Source organism: Canis lupus, chromosome 18 (genome assembly GCF_003254725.2).
Source record: "Canis lupus dingo isolate Sandy chromosome 18, ASM325472v2, whole genome shotgun sequence".
NCBI lineage: Eukaryota > Metazoa > Chordata > Mammalia > Carnivora > Canidae > Canis > Canis lupus.
In genome coordinates, this window is record NC_064260.1 from 39376933 (window position 1) to 39399977 (window position 23045).

The 23045-nt window shown below is 35.8% G+C and overlaps 4 protein-coding genes across 4 annotated transcripts in view; 3 read left to right on the forward strand and 1 right to left on the reverse strand.

Moving 5' to 3' along the window:
• Positions 1 to 6300, reverse strand: part of LOC112663144 (olfactory receptor 1019) — a 51158-nt gene extending 44858 nt beyond the window's left edge. Inside the window, exon 1 of the mRNA XM_025451723.3 lies at positions 5701 to 6300. Within this exon, the coding sequence (XP_025307508.3) occupies positions 5701 to 6300 (600 nt within the window). The remainder of the gene's footprint in view (positions 1 to 5700) is intronic.
• The window catches only part of LOC112663682 (olfactory receptor 5M3), a 145059-nt gene that overhangs the window by 60675 nt on the left and 61339 nt on the right, over positions 1 to 23045 (forward strand). The window lies entirely within an intron of this gene.
• Positions 733 to 1680, forward strand: LOC112663688 (olfactory receptor 5M10). The gene has a single exon (XM_025452763.1). It carries the CDS (start codon positions 733 to 735, stop codon positions 1678 to 1680), a length of 948 nt encoding a protein of 315 aa, XP_025308548.1.
• LOC112663686 (olfactory receptor 1030-like) lies at positions 17536 to 18471 on the forward strand. The gene has a single exon (XM_025452761.3). It carries the CDS (start codon positions 17536 to 17538, stop codon positions 18469 to 18471), a length of 936 nt encoding a protein of 311 aa, XP_025308546.3.

Consider the following 23045-nt stretch of genomic DNA (forward strand, 5'->3'; position numbering starts at 1 on the left):
TGAGAGACACAGAGAAAGAGAGAGGCAAAGACACAGGCAGAGGGAGACGCAGGCTCCACGCAGGGAGCCCGACATGGGACTCGATTCAGGGTCTCCTAAATCACACCCTGCGTTGAAGGCGGCGCTAAACTGCTGAGCCACCCTGGCTACCCTAAATGTTTCTGAATGAAATTAAGCCAGATTACTATGGTTTTCAAGTAAAATAGTGTCCTGAAGATTTATCTTGTATAATATATCTGAAACAATAACATACCCTAGTTAGTGGGACCCTAAATATCCAAATTACGTTTTTGTCCACTTGGATGATGCCAATTATCTGTGGCTTTTCATATCTGAATTTCTTTCCTTTGGCTTTTTTTAAGGTGTGAAAAAATATCAAATATGTAGTTCCTCAAGAACACAGGTATAAATGTATAAATATGTATATATATTAAATATGTATTATTATTACTTAATGTACAATATGCATATGTATGAATATATAGGTATACACACAAATATGAGAAAATATGTGTGTGTATGTGTGTTTGCAATATAAATGAGAGATAATGAAGAGATACAGAATAAAAATATTTATGCAGATATATTGATATGATTTTTGAATAGGGAAATGTCTCAGTAGCTGAATATATCAATGAGTAAATGATAAAAATGGATGGAATAAATGCAGAATCTGGATTAGACAGGATCCCTCACCTTCTCTGCTACTCTCAGTTTTCAAGGAATAAGAAAATGTCTTCCTCGAACCACACTTCAGTGACGGGATTCATTCTCCTGGGACTCACAGACGACCCAGTACTAGAGAAGATCCTGTTTGGGGTGTTTCTGGTGATCTATCTAGTCACACTGGCAGGGAATCTGTGCATGATTGTACTGATCGGGACCAATTCCCACCTGCAAACTCCCATGTACTTCTTCCTTAGCCACCTCTCCTTTGTAGACATCTGCTATTCTTCCAATATCACTCCAAACATGCTGTACAATTTCCTCTCAGACCAGAAGACCATCTCCTATGCTGGATGCTTCACGCAGTGTCTTCTCTTCATTGCCCTGGTGATCACTGAGTTTTACATCCTTGCTTCAATGGCATTGGATCGCTATGTAGCCATCTGTAGCCCTCTACATTACAGTACCAGAATGTCCAAGAACATTTGCATCTCCCTAGTGGTGATCTCTTATACTTGTGGTTACCTTAATGGACTCTCCCAGACACTGTTGACTTTTCACTTGTCCTTCTGTGACTCCCTTGAAATCAACCACTTCTACTGTGCAGATCCTCCTCTTATCCTGTTGGCCTGCTCTGACACCCATGTCAAAAAGATGGCGATGCTGGTAGTAGCTGGCTTGACTCTGTCAAGCTCTCTCTTCATCATTGTGCTATCCTACCTTTTCATTATTGTAGCCATCTTGAGGATCCGTTCTGCTGAAGGCAGGCACAAAGCCTTTTCTACTTGTGCTTCCCACTTGACAACAGTCACTTTGTTTTATGGCACCCTCTTCTGCATGTACTTAAGGAGTCCATCTGAGAAGTCTATAGAGGAGTCTAAAATAATTGCTGTCTTTTATACATTTTTAAGCCCAATGTTGAACCCATTGATTTATAGTCTAAGGAACAAGGATGTGATCCATGCTATGCAGCAAATCATTCAGGGAAATATTTTTCATAAAATTGCAGTGTAGGCATCTGTTCATTGTAATTATTTAACGTTTGTAATAACATAGTGAATCCCATCACAGGGCAAATCTACTACTCTCTAGTCATGATATAGTCTCTTCATAAACTCACAATGACATTAGCAAATTCCTCTCAAAATTAATAGCTTCAAATAAATCATTTTAATAAAAACTGCAATGTTGAAGTTAAACAATATTTTCTGTAGCAAAAAAATCTGCACATATAAATTGGGTGGTATCCAATAATTCCATAAAATATTTTAGCATCTTTACTTACTTGGGAGTAAGTATTAGAATTAATTCAGTATGATAAGAATACTGGAAATCCAACTTTCTGAATTATGCTGTCCACAGAGTCATAATGATTTTCAAAATAGAATGATTAATTTTATACTTCAAAAAATTGTGAAATAATTTATTCTTCAATGAATGGTATAGAATAATGGTTCTGGTGCCTGAGTAATCACTGGAATCACCTTAGGGAAATTTTAAATATATCAATCTCTCCTAGGTTTAAGCATTCTATAAAATTTTCCCAACCAATATTGTAGACATCCTGAGAAAGTTTTTGTCTTATTTTTTTTTTAATTATTTATTTATTTATTCATGAGAGAGAGAGAGAGAGAAAATCATAATGATTTTCAAAATAGAATGATTAATTTTATACTTCAAAAAATTGTGAAATAATTTATTCTTCAATGAATGGTATAGAATAATGGTTCTGGTGCCTGAGTAATCACTGGAATCACCTTAGGGAAATTTTAAATATATCAATCTCTCCTAGGTTTAAGCATTCTATAAAATTTTCCCAACCAATATTGTAGACATCCTGAGAAAGTTTTTGTCTTATTTTTTTTTAATTATTTATTTATTTATTCATGAGAGAGAGAGAGAGAGGGAGAGGGAGAGAGAGAGACAAGCAGGCTCCGTGCAGGGAGTCCGATGTGGGACTCGATCCTAGGACTCCAGGATCACATCCTGGGCCGAAGGCAGGCGCTAAACTGCTGAGTCACCCAGGGATCCCTGTTTTTGTCTTATTGTAGATACTACTTATGCTCCTCAATTTTTAAAATAAACTGCCAACACCTGTTTATAAGTTTGGTATAATAGCAATCTATGTATATTTTTAATGTAGTGGTTCTGACTTAGATCTAATTTATTCAGAGTTAATAGAGTCTTTCGATTGGCTTTGTAAACCTAAGAATGTCTTGAAACAGTATATAAATGAGAGATGTATCTTTGTGTTTTTGGAGGAGAACATCCGATGTTTACTTTGGTTCATAAAAGTGTCTGTGACTCATTAGTCTATAGACAAGGCTGTTACAGTAACTCACAAAATTTCTATTTTGCAAATTATAGCAAACAAGATTATATGAAGAGTTCCATAATTCACCTATGCATTATTAGTCAAGAAGATAGCTGCATTTTGAAATATATGTTAAACTTTGTTTTTAAAAAACTTTGTTTAAATTGCCTTAAATGTTTGGTATTCTAATATCGTGTGCTATTATTTTAACTAAGACCACAGTACTAAAAACTTATGTGAAATCAATTCATTGATTTATTGTATGTATTTATATGATTTTCCAGAACATAACCTAAATGACCTGCGGTTAGGCTTCATTTTCATGTCTTGGTTGATTGAATAAGGCTGATTCTATCAAACATGTTTATTATACATATATAAAAATGTAAACAGATGTGATGGAGTAACATTTTGTTGGTGATATGTCCTAAATCAATGGACAACTTCTATTTGTATTTTGTTATATTTTTCTCAATGAATTGATATGTATGCATATTCTTATAATTCATGAAACAAAATTTGAATCATTTACCATTTATGAGTTTAAACACTGATTTTTCACTTGATAGTATAATATTTATATTTTCATACAGACTATTTATAGTCAACATCACTTTTTCTTTGTTATTTTATTTTATTTTTTTATATTAAAGTAGTATTATACACAAAATTAAATCATCCTTGAACTTGGTTGCAAAAATATTACATATCAACTGTAGAAAAGCAAATTGAAAAATACTGAAGGATTCTTCAATTTTGGAATAAAAGCAAAAGTTACTTATAATCTCTTATTAAAAATGGTGCACTTTATTTTTACATACTTTGTCTTGTAAGCCATTATTCCATCATATTGTTGTACCCTATTACTGTTATGATTATTACATAATAATGTACCCTATTATTGTTATATTATTATTATGTTCTATGAACATACTTAATTGTTTCCTTAGGTTGGGGAATTGCTGAATTAAATGCTCTGAACAATTTTAAAGCTTTGGTTAATTTTTTCTATTGGTAAATTTTCTCCAGGAAGCATTAACTATTTACATTTAGGACTAGTTGTGTTTGAGAGTGACCATTTCACTCTGCCTTTATTAATATTAGAAAAATATTAAGACATCATTTAAGATTGTTTATTTCTTTGTTGTATCAACTGAAACTCTTAGAAAAGGCATATATTTTATTTTTTGATTAATTTATTTATTTGAGAGAGAGAGAGTGCAAGTGTGTGTGTGGGGGGGCGATGGGGTCAGAGGAAGGGGAGAATCTTAAGCAGACTCCATGCTGAGCACAGAGGGACTCCATCTTATGACCTGAGCTCATACCCTGAGCTGAAATGAATCAGACACTTCACTGACAGCCACCCAGGCATCTCTAAAGCAACTGTTATTTTAAAATAGTTTATAGGTAGACACAAACTAAAAGGTAACATGCAGCATTATAGAGCAAATAATTGTCAATATTGTCAGAACAAAATCATAAAAACCTTGTAAGCAATGAAAATTCTATATCTAGAATGGGTATCTCCCATTCATATAGATATCTGTTTTGATTTAGGGAAACTAATGAAAGAAATAATTTGGGTAATTAAAATGTAAAAAGTTAGGTTATTTGTGAAAATAATAAAACACAGATGGTTTTCAACTCAAGATTAGTAGACATAACAATGCACCAAAAAAGTATTGAGAACAAATATCTGAAATTAGAGCTTTGAGCGTTTTTGAGAAGATAATCAGCTTTCATTAAAAATAAACTATGTAATATATGGATGTAAATCATTTTTTATGATTTTATTTATTTATGAATGAGAGATACACAGAGAGAGGCAGAGACATAGGCAGAGAGAGAAGGAGAAGTAGGCTCCCTCTGGGGAGCCTGATGTGGGACTCAATCCCAGGACCCTGATCACAACCTGAACCAAAGGCAGATGCTCAATCACTGAGCCACCTAGGTGCCTCTGGATGTAAATCATTTTCATATTCAGAAAATATATTGCAAAGCACCTCGCTTTGCTAGTAAGAATAGCTCAGTGATGATAAATATTGTTGACCTATGAACAATAGGTCATGAAAGGAAGAACTTCTCTGCCTACCAATCAACTGGAAGTCAGTTCTTGAGTGAAACTAAACACATGGCCCTTCTTAATTATAATCAGCTGACTTCTGTTGTTGTGCTTCCTATCAGTCATTAGTTCCATACAATGGTCCCATTTGTTGTTTCCATTAGGATTCTCATTTTGTCCTAAACTATGCATACACAAAAAAATGTTACTGTTACTTCAGAGAATTGCATTCAGATACAACCAACATGAGTTGCTTTTTGATTGTTTCTGAGATTTTTTTTCATTGGGAGACTGTCAAAATAGACATTTTCTCCACTGTACCAAGTTTCCTCGTAAATACTATTCTCAAAGCCTGCTTCACATCTTTGTTCCTCAGGCTGTAGATAAATGGGTTCAACATGGGACTCACAAAGATACAGACCACTGCCACAATTTTCCCTTGTTCAACAGACTGCTCATTTGCTGGTCTCAGATACATGCAGAATAGGGACCCATAGAACATGGTGACAGCGGTCAGGTGAGAGCCACAGGTGGAGAAGGCTTTGCATTGCCCTTCACTGGAATGGATCCTCATAATGGTGATAAAAATGAAAACATAAGAGATGAGGATGATGAGTAGGGAACCAGTGAGGTTAATCCCCGCAGACACAAATAGTGCAGTCTGCTTTATGTAAGTGTCAGAACACGTCAGCATGAGGAGAGGTGGGTCAGCACAGTAGAAATGATTGATGATGTTAGGTCCACAAAAGGACAAGCGAGAGGTCAATATTACTTGCATTGTGCCCACCATAGAACCCCAGAGGTAGGGAAAAGTGACAAGGCAGATGCAAAGTGGCCTGGACATTCTGCTGTTGTAATGCAGCGGATGGCAGATTGCCATGTACCTGTCATAGGCCATGGCACCAAGCATGTAATACTCAGTAAGGAGCAGAGTCACAAAAACAAAACACTGGGCCAGACACCCTGTGTAGGAAATAGTTTTCTTCTCAGAGAGGAAATTAACAAGCATCTGAGGAGAGACATTAGTAGAATAAAAAATATCCACGCATGCTAAGTGGGTGAGGAAAAAGTACATGGGTGTTTGCAGCCGGGGAGTGAATCTGATTAATGCAATCAATCCAAAGTTTCCTGTCAGGGTGATGATGTAAATCAGTAGAAACACCACAAAAAGGATGGGTTGCAGCTCTTGTTGGCTGGTCAGTCCCAGCAGGATGAACTCAGTTGCTTCAGTGCTGTTGTGTGGGAGAAATATGTCCATCTTCATTTACTCTAATAAGGGAATAATTTGTCAAATATAAAAACAGAAATAAATTGTAAGCATTTCAAGAATAGACAAAGTAAAAGTAAATGGGCATAACACAAACTGGCTTTGAAAAGAGAGGTTTAAATAGGTTGTTACTTCCTCCAGTTGGTGGAAGATTTTCAGTAGTTGCTATAAGGTGGTTGGTGGTGCTGGAGAAATGGACAATATATTTGAAGTCCATGCATCTGCCATGCTGGCTGCTTTGTCACTCTCACCTTTCCTTGCCTAGCACATATGGAATTCAACTTGACTCATTGGTGTCCCTAATTAGACTATAGGATCAGAATTTTTGGCACTCAAACATGACTACTGCCATAATCTGGTTATGACATAAATGCTTCATCAAGGAATGGGAAGAAGGGGTGACTCTCTGTAGACTGGTTGTCTACAATCTTTTGTAATTGGAGTCACATATATTCTTGGGAGCCTGTTGTGTATTTATTGGTGTTCAGTTTCTTCCTAATTTCATCCTTATTTACTGATATTCACTTTCTTTCTAATTTCTTCCTTATTCTCCTATAGCAATGCACTTCTCCTGCTTCTTTGATATCTGTCCATCTTATCTCCTTTGTTCCAAACCAGTCACTTATGGTCTGTAATGTTTTTCACCTAATATCCCCTTTGATCTCATGGTCTCTTTTTATCTCACAGTATCCCAATTTATTTTATTTTTTATATACAATATTCATATTTCATTTTATCTCATACCCTTGACTTCAAACCTGGTATTTAACTATTAGGAAGCCTTTTTTGCTCTACCTTCAAAAGATTACACATTGAATCTTAGAATAATTTGTCAGCAGTTCCTCTGCTATCATTAGGTCTAATATAAAAGTCTCTCTCCAGTCCTTTTTCTCAGGCCACATTGTCCTTCTAGTGTTTTCTGAACATGTTGAACACAATCTTACCTTGGGACCTTTACATATACTGATGTCTCTGCCTTGAAAGTTCTACAAGGCATTTGAGTGACTCATTTCATCACTTCATTTAGACCTCTCAAGTTAAGCTTCATTCCCTAGCTCTTTAATCATTGCCCACGACCTATTTTTGCTCATTTATAACTTATGAAATTTTTATTTATATAAATAATTTTTAGTTACATATTTTGTTGTCTCTCCTCCATTTAAAGGTTAACCACAGGAGGGCAAGAACTTTGTGTGTGCCCTATCCCTAGAACCAGCCAATGCCTGAATCAGTAGAAACACAATAATAATTAGTTGAACAAATGGAGGAATCAAAGAGGAAACTTTGCCAACTCACATCAGCTGATTTTTTTCATGATGTGTAGATTTCTCATCTCCCTAATGTACCAGTGGAGTCTGAGTTACTACAAAAATTTTAGCTGCCATTAAACAATGTACAGGAGAAAGTACAATTATAGATTTGTTTTTATAACATGAGCTAGTGATAATGGTACCTGACTTAAAGCTTTGAATATTGACAATTAAAATTTGCAAGTTGGATTGTTAGATGGAAGTTTACTCAGGACTCAGGAAAAAATGAGTTACCTATAATTTTTTAAGGCCAGAAGGATAGTAAAAGTTTATACCTTTTAAAGACTAACTCTGTTTCTTATTAAAATAATATATTGACATATACAACACTCAGATTAGTGGTTATCAACTTTGGCTTCACATTGGGTTCTAATGTGGAAGTTTTGAAAACACTGATACTTGGGTCACAGCTCAGCTCAGGTGGGGTACACACATTGACAAATTTTTGAACAAGCTTTCCACATGATTTTAATGCACAGTCAGGATTGAAGTACTGAATGAGACAGTTGATATGATTTGTTTAAACTAAATAAAAAGGTTTATCATATGGTTTAATCCTTTGAGAATTTACACCTTCCCCTTACAGAGGATACTTAGGTATTACCACAGTTTCCCTAAGTATAGAACTTGCTGTCATCAATGCAGACAGACAAAATATTTCCCCATTAGTTTGAAGAAGGAAACATCCCATCCTCTGACTTAGGCTTGATGGCATTCTGTTGTTTTTTTGGGCATGAAGAAAGAGAATCTTTCTAAGAGTCTCTATGACCCTATGTCAAATTTTCTTGCATTCAGAAATAAAAGGAAAAAGAAGTAAGCTTTCTTATTAATGATCATGCCATCCTATCATTTACTACACACAGTCTAGGATTTTGTTTTGGGGATACACATGGAAAAACACCTTCTACAGAAGTAAATTTGATATAGTTTTATCTCAAATTATGACCTGAAGTGAAAGAGTAGAAGAGAAGAACTCATGTGTTCTTATACTCACTAAAGTGTTCAGTGTTTTAAAAATGCCACCTGATTGGCTCAGGATCCTGGGATCAAGTCTTTATCAGGCTCCCCTTGCTGAGCCTGCTTCTTCCTCTGCCTATGTCTCTACTTCTCTCTCTGTGTCTCTCATGAATAAATAAATACAACCTAAAAAAATGCCATGCAGGTCATGTTAAATGGCCATCAAAAAGTTTTCAGTCACATGTCACACAGCATAGCCCACTGTGCCATGGGCCTCCATCAGGTGGGTGCATTCCAAGTTGTTAGGAGACCCTCGCCCACTTCTCATCATTCAGTGCTTCTCTCATTCCAAGGGAAAGTTTAGTGAGAAAAGGGGAAGAATAAGGATAATCCAAAAGAAGATAATTATTAAATGTATAAAATCATTATAGTTCAAATAACAGAATTATCAAAAAGAATCACAATTATGCTTAGTGTAGGTAGGAATTAAAGGTCTATGAATAATGTAGGGGGAAGAAAACAAAACAAAGCAAAAAGCTTCAAGCCTTTAGGAATCTTTTCTGAGAACTTTATCTAAATGGGATGCTTCAGCTGAAAAGTCATTAAAATCTATTGCAATATTGTAAAGGGACAGAAACACAGTAAAGAAGGAACATTTGGCTGATTCAGTTGGTGGAACATGTGACTCTTGATCTCAGGGTTGTGAGTTTCAGTTCCATGTTGGGCATGGAGTTTACTTAAGGAAAAAAAAAATTAAAAAAAGAAGAAACAGAGTAATGAAAAGTGTATTCCCCTTGAACAAAACAATGTAAACCTGTTTTAATCATCCTATTATAGCAGTGCCATTATATTTCAGTGCAAACTTGAATTGGAAAAGTCTATGAGAAGCCCTTTCAAATGAGGATGGGGAGATATTCACATTTATTTTTTTCTTTCTCACCCTTATCTATCACTCATTTACCCAAATCCCTTTTAAATTTTTCTCTTAATAAATAAAAAGTACAGTGAAATTGTTAGAGACATATGGAGTGGGAATGTATTTTCTTGTGCCAAATTCTAAGGCTCTAGGCTTGGAGGTGGAAAAGTTAAAAGGGAAGTGTGATGTACAGATTTTTTGAAATCCAAGGATTGGCTAAAGCTCAACATATAAGCTTATCTAAATCTTAGCTGTATTGTGAAATGGATTTGTAACTAAGTTTGGGATGGTTGCAAGGCTTGATTTAATATACTACCAGTCATAATCTGTCTTTGTCAGAAAGAGTCTGAGTCTGCCTGCCTATAGTTTTGTCTTAATGTGGCAATTCTTATAATCACTAATAATTCCATTTTATTTTATTTTTTATTTTTTAAAAAGATTTTTATTATTTTATTCATGAGAGACACACAGAGAGAGACAGAAACAAAGGCAGGGTGAAGCAGGCTTCCTGCGTGACTCTATCCCAGGATCCTGAGATCATGACCTTAGCCAAAGGCCAAAGCTCAACCACTGAGCCACCCAGGTGCCCCTAATAATTCCATTTTACATTAAAAAGAGAAGATGGTAAAAAATCAAATAAAAGGTATTAGAAGTTCTTGATTTTCAGAACTGTCAGACTTACCTGTGGAGGGATAGTAATTTCCAAGCCTCCTGGAAGGTCCCCAAAGTGGAAGGATTTATACCTGAATGATTAACTATGGATGACTCATCCCTGAAACATTCATCAGGAAATCACCTATGGGACATCCTTAGGATTCCCTCTGGGGATGTTTACAAAAGACAGAAGTAATTTCTTAATGGATGGGATCTTAAATTATGGGTTAATCTTTAGATGCATGCAGTATCTTTTATTAAATGTGAAAAACAGGGGGTATCAATTTTGATAGGGAGATTCATTCTAGGCTAAGTAAAAAGGTATTGCATTCTTCATAATGAAAATCTCTCTGCCATGACTCTACTCATCATATTCTCAGCTGGGATAGTATTTCCCCTTGGAGATGCCATTGCTGGTTTTCTCTGTCTCTCTTGTGGTATTTGTCTCCTTTTATAACCTCCCTATTTCTTTTACAGGACAGGCAGTGCTCTGGGGACATAATTCTTGTCAATTTCATTTGCCATCTCCTGGAGAGATCTATACAGCATTTTGGGTGCACAATTGATGTTTGGTGAAGAATTACTGATGAATACTCAAACAACAAAACTATGCAGATGGTTGTGACTTGGTGGCCTTCCATGTAAACAGCAGCTTATTTCATTTTCATTTAGTAATCTAAGATCATTTCTTCTTGTGAATTAAATTGCAAGTTGCAGGGAATACATTTTTAGACTCTCAGGTCTCATGGAAAGGTTAGTTTGAATGAAACTGGTTCAGACTTGTTAGTGTGGACACTTAAACAATATGTTTAGTTTTTAATTCCTGATATATAATATTATACTCATATAATATTTCCTCTTTGGGTCTTAACTATGTTAGAATTTGAAAGGAGAGAAAGTCCTAGTAGTTCTGGACCAGGTTCATAATAATACCATTATGAATAACAAAAATAATATTGTATCTTTCATATGATTGAGCTGATTTTCCTCCTCTGAAGTTCATCTGCCATTAATGCTTGACATCAAAAGATGTAGATTATCATGGAGAGAAAGTAAAGAGCCAAAGCCTGGTCCTTTAGCATAGGCATACTAATGAGTGAATTAAAAAAAAATAAAAAGAAAGTGAAAGAGAAGAAAAAGAAAAAGAAAAGATTTAGGGCCTTAGGAGTTCACTCTCAGACTGGCTCTCCTGATCTCCTTGCTGTGGGCTTTTTTTCTGAATCAACATGTCAGGTAGCCAAGGAAAAGTAGGCTTTGGGATTAGCTTACTTAAATGGTTGCTCCTTGGACTTGACTTAATGTTTCCACAGATTCTTTGGTTTCCATGGGGCATGGGCAGCACCCAAATTTCAAATTTTCTGCATCCCCTTGTAGGGGAGTACAAAAATATTTAAGAGATGAACCTGAGGAGTGTTGCATCAGTGAGGCTGAGTACTACATAGCAGCATTCTCAGGCCATGTCTGAAAGAATCTAAGAAGCAGATCCTAAGTGGGGGCCTATAGTTTCCTCAAGAGCCAAGGTGCAGCTGGGTCAGCTGGGAAGACATAGAAGGCTGTTTCTGGCCAAGAAAGATTAAAGAGTGCAAGATGCACTTTTCCTGGTGGAGTCCAGCAAAGCAATCATGTAGATTAGAGGCCAAAAAAGGCCAAAGGGAAGCACAAGCATAATGGATTCAAATCAGTGATAAGACTCTAGCGATAAAGGGCCTCATAAGTCATAAAAGGGAAAAAAGATTAAAATTTGAAAGACTAGGCATTCATCTAAAGTGAAAGATCAATCAAAGAGTTTATTTAAATTTTGATGGTTTAAGTCCAAAGCTCCTCTTAAAAGTCATACATTACAAGTCTATGTGATATGTAATTATATCTTGAAATAAGGACTTCGGTAATATGACAAAGATATTTTATCATTAAATTTTCTTCTGAAAATATAAGAGAAATATGCAAAATATGTATATATAAGTTGCTATAAACATACAAAGAGTAAATAAAAGACCTTTACTTGTCAGGTGGGCAGAAATCCTGCTAGTTAAACAAATTGACAAACAAACAAACAAAAACTCAATATATACTCTTTGTCATTCTGAAAATGTTTTTCTGTCTAGTTGATTTGTTGAGATGGGTAGAAGCTCTAGTATAATATAATTATCCCTTATATTTTTTAATAGTTCTAAATCCATGCTACCATCAAATCCTTCATAAAATATGTTGGTAAAAAGAAATTGTTATAATATCTGGATAAAAGATTGTGTTTCCTCATTTAAGATGACCATTGTATTCATTTTAGAAATTTGAATTGCTCATCATTCTTATGATAATTGACCTATTGTTCATGACCTTGCAGATGTTTTTTACAATCAATGTCAACATTATACACTCTGTATACATGCTTTGATAGTTGAAATTATCTCTGGATTTTCATAAATTGACTCTAGACAAATATGGTTATTTGGTTTTCTAGCAGATTCACTATAAAAAAAATACTTTGAATCTTGTTTTGCCACATATCTGCTCAGCAGAATTGTTTCCAAAGGAAAAACTAAACAATACAGAGAATTTTTAAAGTTACATTTTTTTCACATTTACTTTACATTATCTGTTGGTGGAGCATGCAAATTTACAACTCAGTTATGATGGCAGCTACTCTCATTTCTTGAGTATTTCTAGGTACCAGCCAGTAGTGTGCTAAGCATTTAAAAATGAACATCCTTCTTCATTACCAAGAAAAAGTAAACTCTATTTAATACCTACAATATCCCTGTAATATAGATATAATTTATTTCTTACAGATGAAGCCCTGCTTTGGGCTGCCTGGTCAGCAGGGAGTCTGCTTCCCCTTCTCTCCACTCATGCTTTCTCTCTGTGTCTCTCTCAGATAAATAAATAAAATCTTAAAAAAAAAAAATAGAAGTCAAGAAGATAATCTTTGAAGGGAATGGGAATGAAAGCAGAAAGTCAAGAATAACCAGATGTTTCTGGAATGCATAAACAGATGAAAGAATGTGTCAACTGTGGTAATAAGGATTAAGACAGAGGTTTCTAAATGTTTTGGAGGAAAAGTTTTAAAGGACTTTTTGGATTCCTCTTACTACATCCCACACACACTTATCTAAGTAGGGTGAGTGGAAATGGGTGAGATTATGGAAAGGATTTTTTGCTGCTGCCACACAGACAATACAAGGCATCCAATTCTCTATGTGATTCATGAACATGTCTCAACTCAATCAGGTGTGGTGACTGGCCATAACTCTGGAAAGGTAAAGAGGGACCAAGAGTTGTGCTAGGTGACTTCATTTCAGAAGGAAGGAACAGAAAAGCATGTTTAAGCCACATTGTTAAATCCAATTCTACCTGCAACAATGCTGCTATGAACAATAGCTGACTCCTATGTGTAGTCCTCAGTTGATTCAGGATCCAGAAAGAGGGTAACTCAATGGTCTTTTTTGAGCTCCAGGCCAGAATCTTCAAAACCCAGATCTATCCCAAAACTATAACAAAATGAATAATCATTCTTGCTGCTACTACTTCCATTGCAACAGTATTGAAGAACTACCACATACTGCTCAGGCCTGTGTTAGGGACACAGCATAAAACAACATTTTACTCAGACTGTTTACCTGGAGAGAATTTAGTGAAAGGACACAGAATATAGGCAAAACTACAGAAATTGATCAAAGAAGTTGCAGCATCTGGAAGCTAGCAGCAGAAAATAGAGCCCATCCTCTGTTCTGAAATAAGCATGCAGTGACCACAACCACCACCCAAAGAGAGCTAGAAGCAGGAAGCAAGTCCCTGGCCACCCTCTTTCCCAACACACAGCTCAGGAGGAGTTTTGCTTGGAAGGATGCAGCCATTCTAGCACCTCCATTGTGCATCTGGGAGAAAATGGGAAGTAAATAGAGCTCTTTTTCTCTTTCTCCCACCTCTGATATCCTGCTGATTTCTGGCATTGGCCAAACTCACCTGAATCTGGACACCCAAGGAGCTCTATTGGTGTGATCCATAAGGGTTTAACTTGAGGGGGTAAAGGGAGAAAGAGAAGAAAAGACAAAAGGGGTGAGGTAAGAATTACCAGCAAGCACATCTACATTACCTGTATATCCATAATGTTCCCATGGTATATACATAGTTATATGTTATTGTTCTGTTAAAAAGTCAAAGCACAAAGCTCAGAATTAATAAATAACTTGTCCAAGCTCAACAGAAATGAGTCGATCTACCAATGGCATTCCAGATTCCAAAACCACTCTATATACCAGGTATCATTCTACTTTACATGTTGTAGTACTCCCCCAGTCAAAAAATAGTAAGATATTCAACCATAACTTAAAATAAATGATGAATCCCATTGCTTTATGATTCTCAGGAGATTTGATTCCCTGTTGGTAGTGTATCCAAATCATATTCTCAGTGAGCTTAGTTAGGATTTGCAAGAGAATAAGATAGTGGCTGTACATAGTCTGAATGACTTGCTGCTAGAAATAATTAAACCATAGGGATTTGATCCCTATATGACAATTCTGTTATAAAATCCTCAGGTCTTTCTATTCACACTATCATTGGGAAATCACACTTCTTGCAGAGGTAGGTTGTGGTATTGTGAAAATATATCTTGGAAGGAGGAAATAAATCTTTTACTCAACAACAAAAAAAAATTATGGGCTGAAGCATGATGAATTAACAAACCCCTTGATTTAAATTTTAGTGATCTTCTAAAAGTACAAGTATTTATAAATGTTCAGTAGAGTAGTAGTTCAAATGAAAACAAAACTGACCAGAGAGAATATTCATTCCATATATAATGATTGATTGGCTCCATTTGGGAAAGCATTGTTCTAGGTGTCACTGAGGCTATGGGTAATGATTAGATAAACTCTTATCCCTGGAATCACACTTTGGGTTTTGTCTTATTTAAGATGAGACCGGATTTTGTACCCAATATAATAATAGCTACAACCTAAGTACTTTTTACACGTCAGACATATTTGAAGTTTTATCTGAAAAAAAAAAAAAAACAAAAACCTCATAGAAAGGAGTTGCTATGAGAACCAAATTTTATGCATGAGGAAATTTAGACACAGAGAGATGAGTAACTTGGTCAATCCCCATAGCTAGGAATTGGATATGTGGGTTTTCTGGTGAGGTGGTCTCCCTGAGGACTCTCAATATCTGTTGACTTTGATGACTCTCAAAACCTAGCTATGAATATTTTCTCTTACTTCATGAAGAAAATTAGGGAGTTGTGTTAAATAGCTTCCAAAGTAATGATGCTACTTTTCATAATTATAAGCATTCTATTGTATAATGCTCCTTACCCCTTCATAGAGAGTAGCCACTCTTAGGTTTATGATCTACATTAATTATTTAAATAAAGTTAATTAAAAATGCATTTCATGGAGATGCCTTCACTGAATCTTTTCCACTTCTAACTGAATGATGACCACCTATCAGGAGACATCAGCCTTCTTAAAAAAAAAAAAAAAAAGACCAACCTTCTACAATCTTTGGGTGCCTGAATAGTGCCACAAGCATCTATTTGAGAGAGCCTCAGGGTGAGGGTGAATGTCAAGAATGCAAAGCCTCGTGTGTCCCCAGAGCCACATCTGTCTCCCTATAAATATCTGTCTCTGAGTTTTTGTTGAAATCATGTAGCACTTTGTGTTTTGTTTCATTAAAGGAAAGTCGTTGTCATGAAGTACTCAGCTAAATTATCTGATATGTTTAAGCTTGCATTGCATCATTAACCCACAGTAACAAATAGACACTTTAATTATATGGACACTTGATTTATATGTCAGTGAGTAGATATTCATTCAAATGCCATCCCAGCATCAAAGAGTACTTGTCTATTATGATAATTACTCTAATCTTAAGAAGTTAGGTTAGAATTTACAAAGTAATTATGATTACATTGATTTAGGTGATTTGTCTTGCATTTTATTATCCTGGACAAATAAGTCCAAAGTCCACATGTGTAGAATTGGATAATGCAATGCACGAGAAGGTGGAGGCATTTACAAAATGCCTTACAAAGTGACCCTCGTCCTTCCTTGGCTTTGTACCTATTAGTAGAAGGCAACATAATATTGCCATACCTGGGTTTGTTACTGAAGGATGGTGTAGGTTTTCCACAATGGTCTTTATGGTATTTTTATCCTACAGACAACTGGGGAGATGCACTTGAGGGTATCTTATGTCTTGTCTCAGTTGTATGATTAATATGATTATTATTCCAGTAGTATCATTTACATATATTGAAAATCTTAAATATAATTTAGGTTATATATTTTTTCTTAATTTTTGTAAAAGTAAAAAAGAGGTAGAGTTACAATAAAAGTATTGTAAAGTGTGAATATGCTTGTTAATCTTTTCTTCATTATTTTCTCCTCCCCCATACCAGGGAGCCTTTTAATACATGTCTTCCCTAATCTCTCCTCCAAGGAAGGGGATCACAAATACATATGTATGTATGTATCTATCTTATAGATACATACATATATATTTATGTACTATATATGTATCTTTTTTTATACCAGAAACATAATTGACTTTTGTGCCACATGAACCAAATTTTGGCCCTGATATTTGGCATTAATAAACAAAACAAAGGAAATCATATGCATATGCATATCATATCTTAAAAGTTAAGTAAGATTTGGTGCTATGAGGACCACCTGAGCAGAAGACACATAAAGGGAAGGACATGCATTGCAGAGTGGGAAAAATGCTTGAAATGATCTTGAGTCGAGAGGGGCAGGAGGACAAAACCTCGTTCTACAGGTATATGCATCATTCGATTCAGTTGTGCAAAACAGATGATGATTTATATACCACATCAAAAATATACTAAGAAACAAAAGATTGCCACTCCCCCCCCCCCCCACAAAAAAAAGCAACGTTTAAGGAAATTGTAAGTGAACTAATGTACTAAATCTTGCAGATAAGGTAAAGTCTTTTCAATGTGAAGACTTTCAGGAAAGCATTTAAAATATTACTGCCTTTATAAAAGGAGCTGTATATTAATGTAGATTTTTTTTTAAAGATTTTATTTATTTATTCGTAAGAGACACAGAGAGAGAGGGAGGCAGAGACACAGGCAGAGGGAGAAGCAGGCTCCATGCAGGGAGCCTGATTTAGGACTCGATCCCGGGTTTCCAGGATCACACCCTGGGCAGAAGGTGGCGCTAAACCGCTGAGCCACCTGAGCTGCCCTAATGTAGATGTTAAAATATCAATTGCATACTGACTAAGCTATTTTTAATGTCACAAATGTTTACAAGTTTTGGGGAAGACTTATCAGATGACATGATGGGGGTAACAGATATGTGACAAGAGACATGCATTTTCATTTCCCTTCTTTTAGCCCTCATTTGAAGCCACGCACACACAATGTTAAAGAACAACTACACAGCAGTGACTGAGTTTATTCTCCTGGGACTGACAGATCAAGCTGAGTTACAGCCTGTCCTTTTTGTGGTCTTCCTAGTCATCTACCTTATCACAGTGCTTGGCAATGTTAGCATGATTTTGTTAATCAGAAGTGACTCAAAACTTCACACTCCAATGTACTTCTTCCTCAGTCATCTCTCTTTTGTGGACCTCTGTTATACCACCAGTGTCGCTCCACAGATGCTGGTTCATTTCTTATCCGAGAGAAAAGCCATTTCCTTCCTGGGTTGCCTTCTGCAATTCCACTTTTTCATTGCCCTGGTGATCACCGATTATTATATGCTCACAGTGATGGCCTATGACCGCTACGTGGCCATCTGCAAACCCCTGTTGTATGGCAGCAAGATGTCCAGGTGTGTCTGCTTCTCTCTCGTTGCCACCCCTTATATTTATGGCTTTGTGAATGGTCTGGCACAGACCATCCTGATGCTTCGCCTCTCCTTCTGTGGACCCAATGAAATCAACCACTTTTACTGTGCAGACCCACCTCTCATAGTCCTTGCCTGCTCAGATACTTATGTCAAAGAAACTGCCATGTTTGTGGTGGCTGGTTTCAATCTCACCTGTTCTCTAGCCATCATTCTCATCTCATACATTTTCATTTTCTCCACCATTCTGCGCATCCACTCTGCTGAGGGCAGGCGCAAAGCCTTCTCCACCTGTGGGTCCCATTTGACGGCTGTCACCATCTTTTATGGGACTCTGTTCTGCATGCACCTAAGACCCCCTTCTGAGACATCTGTAGAACAGAGCAAAATTGTTGCCGTGTTTTATATCTTTGTGAGTCCTATGTTAAACCCTTTTATTTATAGCCTGCGGAACAAAGATGTTAAAAATGCAATCAGGAAAGTTTTCCAAAGGAAATTGTTAAATTAAGTAGACACTTTGGCCACAGGTAGGTAGTGTATCATATTATCTGACCAACTAATGAGCATATTTAAAATTAGGGAGTCACTCTGTCATGACTTGTCTTTTATCTTTTGTTAATCACATATGGAACTTGAGAGAAGTTATCAAATTATTTGCTAATAGTGATAGTTCCATCTCAGTAAATTAAAAAAAAAAAACTCTTAGAAATTTAAGGACAAAACCAGAAGGCATTCTTTTTGCTCCATGAGTATAAAAAAGAACAGAAAATTCCATCCATCTTACTCATACAAGTAGTTATAAAAGACAGAGTTACCAAATGATGCTATGTCAATGACTATTTGAGATTTTAGTTTTTAACAATTTCCAAATTAATATCCAGAACCTTCTCAATCACCATAGGTGAAAATTTTATTTCCCTTTTTCTCTTCATAGAAATCACATAACAATGATTGTCTTTGTGTATCTCAGATTTTGCTCTAAACAACATTTAGAACAATAAATCTGTTCCAATGATATCCTCATTCATAAGACTTTTGATAGAATGACAACTTTCCTTATAGATTGTTTTTATATCAATATTCATTCCCATAATAAAAGTGATTTAGTGGTCATTTTAAATGTGTCATTATGAACTATTTCCATTTTATATTAAGAAATAGAAAATAATGTAAAGACAACTTATGCAAGCAAGCTAATCATTATTGTCTTCACCTATGCCAATTTTGCTTCAGACACTTGACATAATCAAATATTTTCAAATTGAGCCCTCCCTGACTATGTTCTTCTTTCCTTTGCCTGCACTAAACTCTCATTGAATTTAATGTTTTGTATTTTTTTAATCCCTAAGTAGGGTTCTAATATTTGCTGGTCTTTATGTATCCACAGAATTACATAAAATTATTTTGGTATATTTAAACTTGTTATAAATGAAATCATGCTCTACTGTAAGTTATTCTATTTTCCTGAAATATTGTTAGATTCATCCATGCTGAATTACGTAGCATCTTTTTCACTCAGATAGTCTAGATCAGTATATAAATATATCACAGATGCTCTATCCATTCTGTTAATGATTTTTCTTGTTCCTGGATAATATGAAAATCTAGGAAGACATTTTCCTTTGAAACTTTCAGTATGTACCAGTTCAAGAGATCCTCTCATGTACACTCCTTGGAAGGTAATTTCTGGTTCATAAGAAAAGAGCATCTTTAAATTTAGGAGATATTGCCAAATTGCTCTACCAAAGTGCTTTCCTGCAAACGCTGTGTGAGATTGGTCTTCACTCCATGTTCTTGCCAATACTATATATTGCTAGGCTTCAAAATGTCTTCTAATCTGATCAGTGTAAAATGGCTTCATAAGGGATGTGAAGTGTTTTTAAGTGCTCTGATGCTAATGGCAGAGTTTTCTTTCTTTTCCTTTTTTTTAGTTGTATGTGTATATTCTTTGTTCAGGTGGGTTGTTTTATCTTTATTCCATACATTTGCAGTAGCTGCTTTCATATTGTCTACTAGGTACTAACCTTTTAATGATATCTGCAATGTTGATGCTTCAACCTGTTTGTAGCTTGTACTTCACTTTGTGCCAGACACACTTGGTGGGATAGAAATTTTTCATTTTAACGGACTTCCAATTTTAATGTTCCTTTATGGTTGTGCTTTGTATGTCTTGTTGAAACAACTTTTTCCTATTATAAAGATATTCTCTTGTATTTTCTTTCAATGCTTTGAAACATTTCATGTTTAAGTCTTTATTTTTGCTGGTGTTATAAATGTTGCAAAACAGTCTTTAATTCTGATCTTTAGTGAAAGAAAGTTGTTTTATATTTTTTAAAAAAGACTCCATACATTTCTCGTTAAGATTTGAGTGAAAATTCTGTCATGTATCAAGCTTTCATATTTGTATCAGTCTGTTTCTGGTTCTCTCTTGTAGGACCAATCTGTCAATTCTTTCCTTGATGTAGTAGACTATATTTATAAAAATAGTTTTACCACCCCTTTTCTGGAAGTTTGAACACTGGAGAATTTTCTTGAAGCATCTCTGAGAGAAGATACAATTAAGACGTATAGAAATACTTTATTCTCCAGATTTCAGGCCTGTTATCTTCCCAGAAGGCACATGATACCACATCATTGGGCCAGAGGTGTGGCTACGAGAATGAACAAGAAAAAAAAAGCTATTCGTAGTCTGTACTGAGCTCTGTGTCAGCCCTTTTGTTTGGTACTTGCCATCACAGGGCTTCTTTACCCAGGGGGGTTAGCATGTGTTGCAATTTGTCATCAGTTGTGCATGCCTTGCTCATCTTTTCTTTCTTCCCCGGCTGGTCTGATTCCCAAACCTGAATCTGCCACATGCAGATGTAAGAGTTCACAGGGAAAATAGCAACAAAAGTGGAGTGTTATGTTTTTCCCTCTTCAGGCATTAGAAGTGGTCCAATCCCACTGAGCAATTTGTACATCCATCCATGTCATGGTACCCTACTGTTCACCTTCAGCTTTTTCTTCTGAGACTACTAGTTCTGGAAGTCAATGATGTCAAAAAACACTCTCAGAAGAGATAGGCTGAGCACAGCAAAATTCTATGAATTCTAAGTCAATCTAGTTAATTTTTACATATATCTTCAGAATGCCTACAAATGTTTAATTGCTTCATATATAAAAAACGAGAGAGATGTTTATGGATTTTTTTCTCCTTTGTATTTTTTCCTCTTTTATTAAATCATGTACAGTAATGAACTAGCATTATCCCTTTTAGCATTTTGCATTTTCTATCCCATCTTTGGTGATTAAGATTTGAAGTGTTTTTGTCTATATTCATATTTCTCCAGCAGTATTTTTCATTGTTTTTGTTAATTGTTGCCCATTATATGTATTTTTACCTTTTTGCTTTCAGGTTCTTAGTCCTTTAATTACTGAGTTTCATAATTTATTGTGAATATACATACTTAGATCTATTTTCTAACAACTTTTTTATTTCTAAAATATGTTATTTATCTTTTCCTCCCTTTTCCTTGAATGAATTAAATAACTTTGATTAATGATTTTATCATCTCCAGATTGTCAGTCCTTGCAAGGTCCTTGTCTGCTTTTGCTCATTTTTACTTTATTTATTTTTCAAGATTATCTATTTATTTAGTTAGTTTTTAAAATATTTTTATTTATTTATTCAAGAGAGGCACAAAGAGAGAGGCAGAGACATAGATGGTGAAGTGGGCTCCTTGCAGGGAGCTTGATGTGGGACTCGATCGCTGGACCCAGGATTACTACCTAAGCTGAAGGCAGACGCTCAACTACTGAGCCACTCAAAATTATTTATTTTAGAGATATAGTGCTTGAGTAGGGCGAGAGGAAACAGGAGAGGGAAAGAATCCTTAAGCAGACTCTTCACTGAGCATGGAGCCCTACACTGGGCTCAATCTCAGGACCCTGAGATCATGACCTCAGCCAAAACTAAAAGTAGGATGCTTGTCATCCAGCTGGCCCTTACTCATTATCTTAAATTCAGCATATTCCCCAAATATGTGGGGAATATAAGTGATTCTTAATAAATCTGGATGAACAAACTCTCATTATATCATTTGCATTACAACTTGATGGTAAACTCTCCTCTGCCTTACTTTCCACCATTATCTTAATGAATTCTTACCTATTGAAAACACAACTGTGACACTTTATATATCCCTGCTTTATCCATCCCACCATGATACAGAAACTGTTTAAGAACACAAATCTTTACACTTTATCTTATATTCTCTACATTGACAGTACAGTGGTAAATACAAAATTTTCCTTGGATAATTTTAACCCTGTGGATGAATGACTGAATGAGTGAATGAACAAATGAATGAATGCCAGTGAATCTGGGGAAAGTTAAGCACAATGTGAGCTTGTCCAACAACATGATATCAAGGACTATCGACTGGCCTGTTTGAATCCCAGACTCATAATTTGTAATTTGCCTTGGCCAGGGAAAGTTACTTAATCTTTCTAAGCCTCAGTTTCCCATCTGTAAAATGAAGATAATAGTACTAATGCCCCATGGAGTTGTGTGAAAAATTACTGGATTCATGCTTGCAAAGTGCTAAGCCTAATACCTGGCACATATTACATGTCCAATGCCTAAAGCCTATGATTAATTCCCCTCATTCTGATTTCTTTCCTGTGGTTTCTTACCCAAATTAGTCACTTACTCCATTTCATCTCCCTACAGATTTCATTTTTATGAGAGAAAGAAGTATGCTCCATAAAATGCAAAGTTACCTGGGAGGGGATAACCAAAACTTGTTGCGTCTTCAAAGAATTAGGTACACACTGCACACTCCTTACATTATTCCAAAAGTATCTGTTGATCAACTATCATCTTCCAGGTTGGTGGGAAGCCTAGGCTACATGCTGAGATCACGGTCCTGGCCCAGATGGGCTTTCAATGTCGTGGTGGCAAGAGAGACATTGGCAGGTAATTAAACAGGGTGTGTTAGACTGGGATAGGGGCAGGGTGCCCGGAGCACTAAGGTCTTGGTTCAGGGGGGACAGAGAAAGCCTCTTTTGGGAAGACATGTATTTGAGCCTTTCCTATGGGCA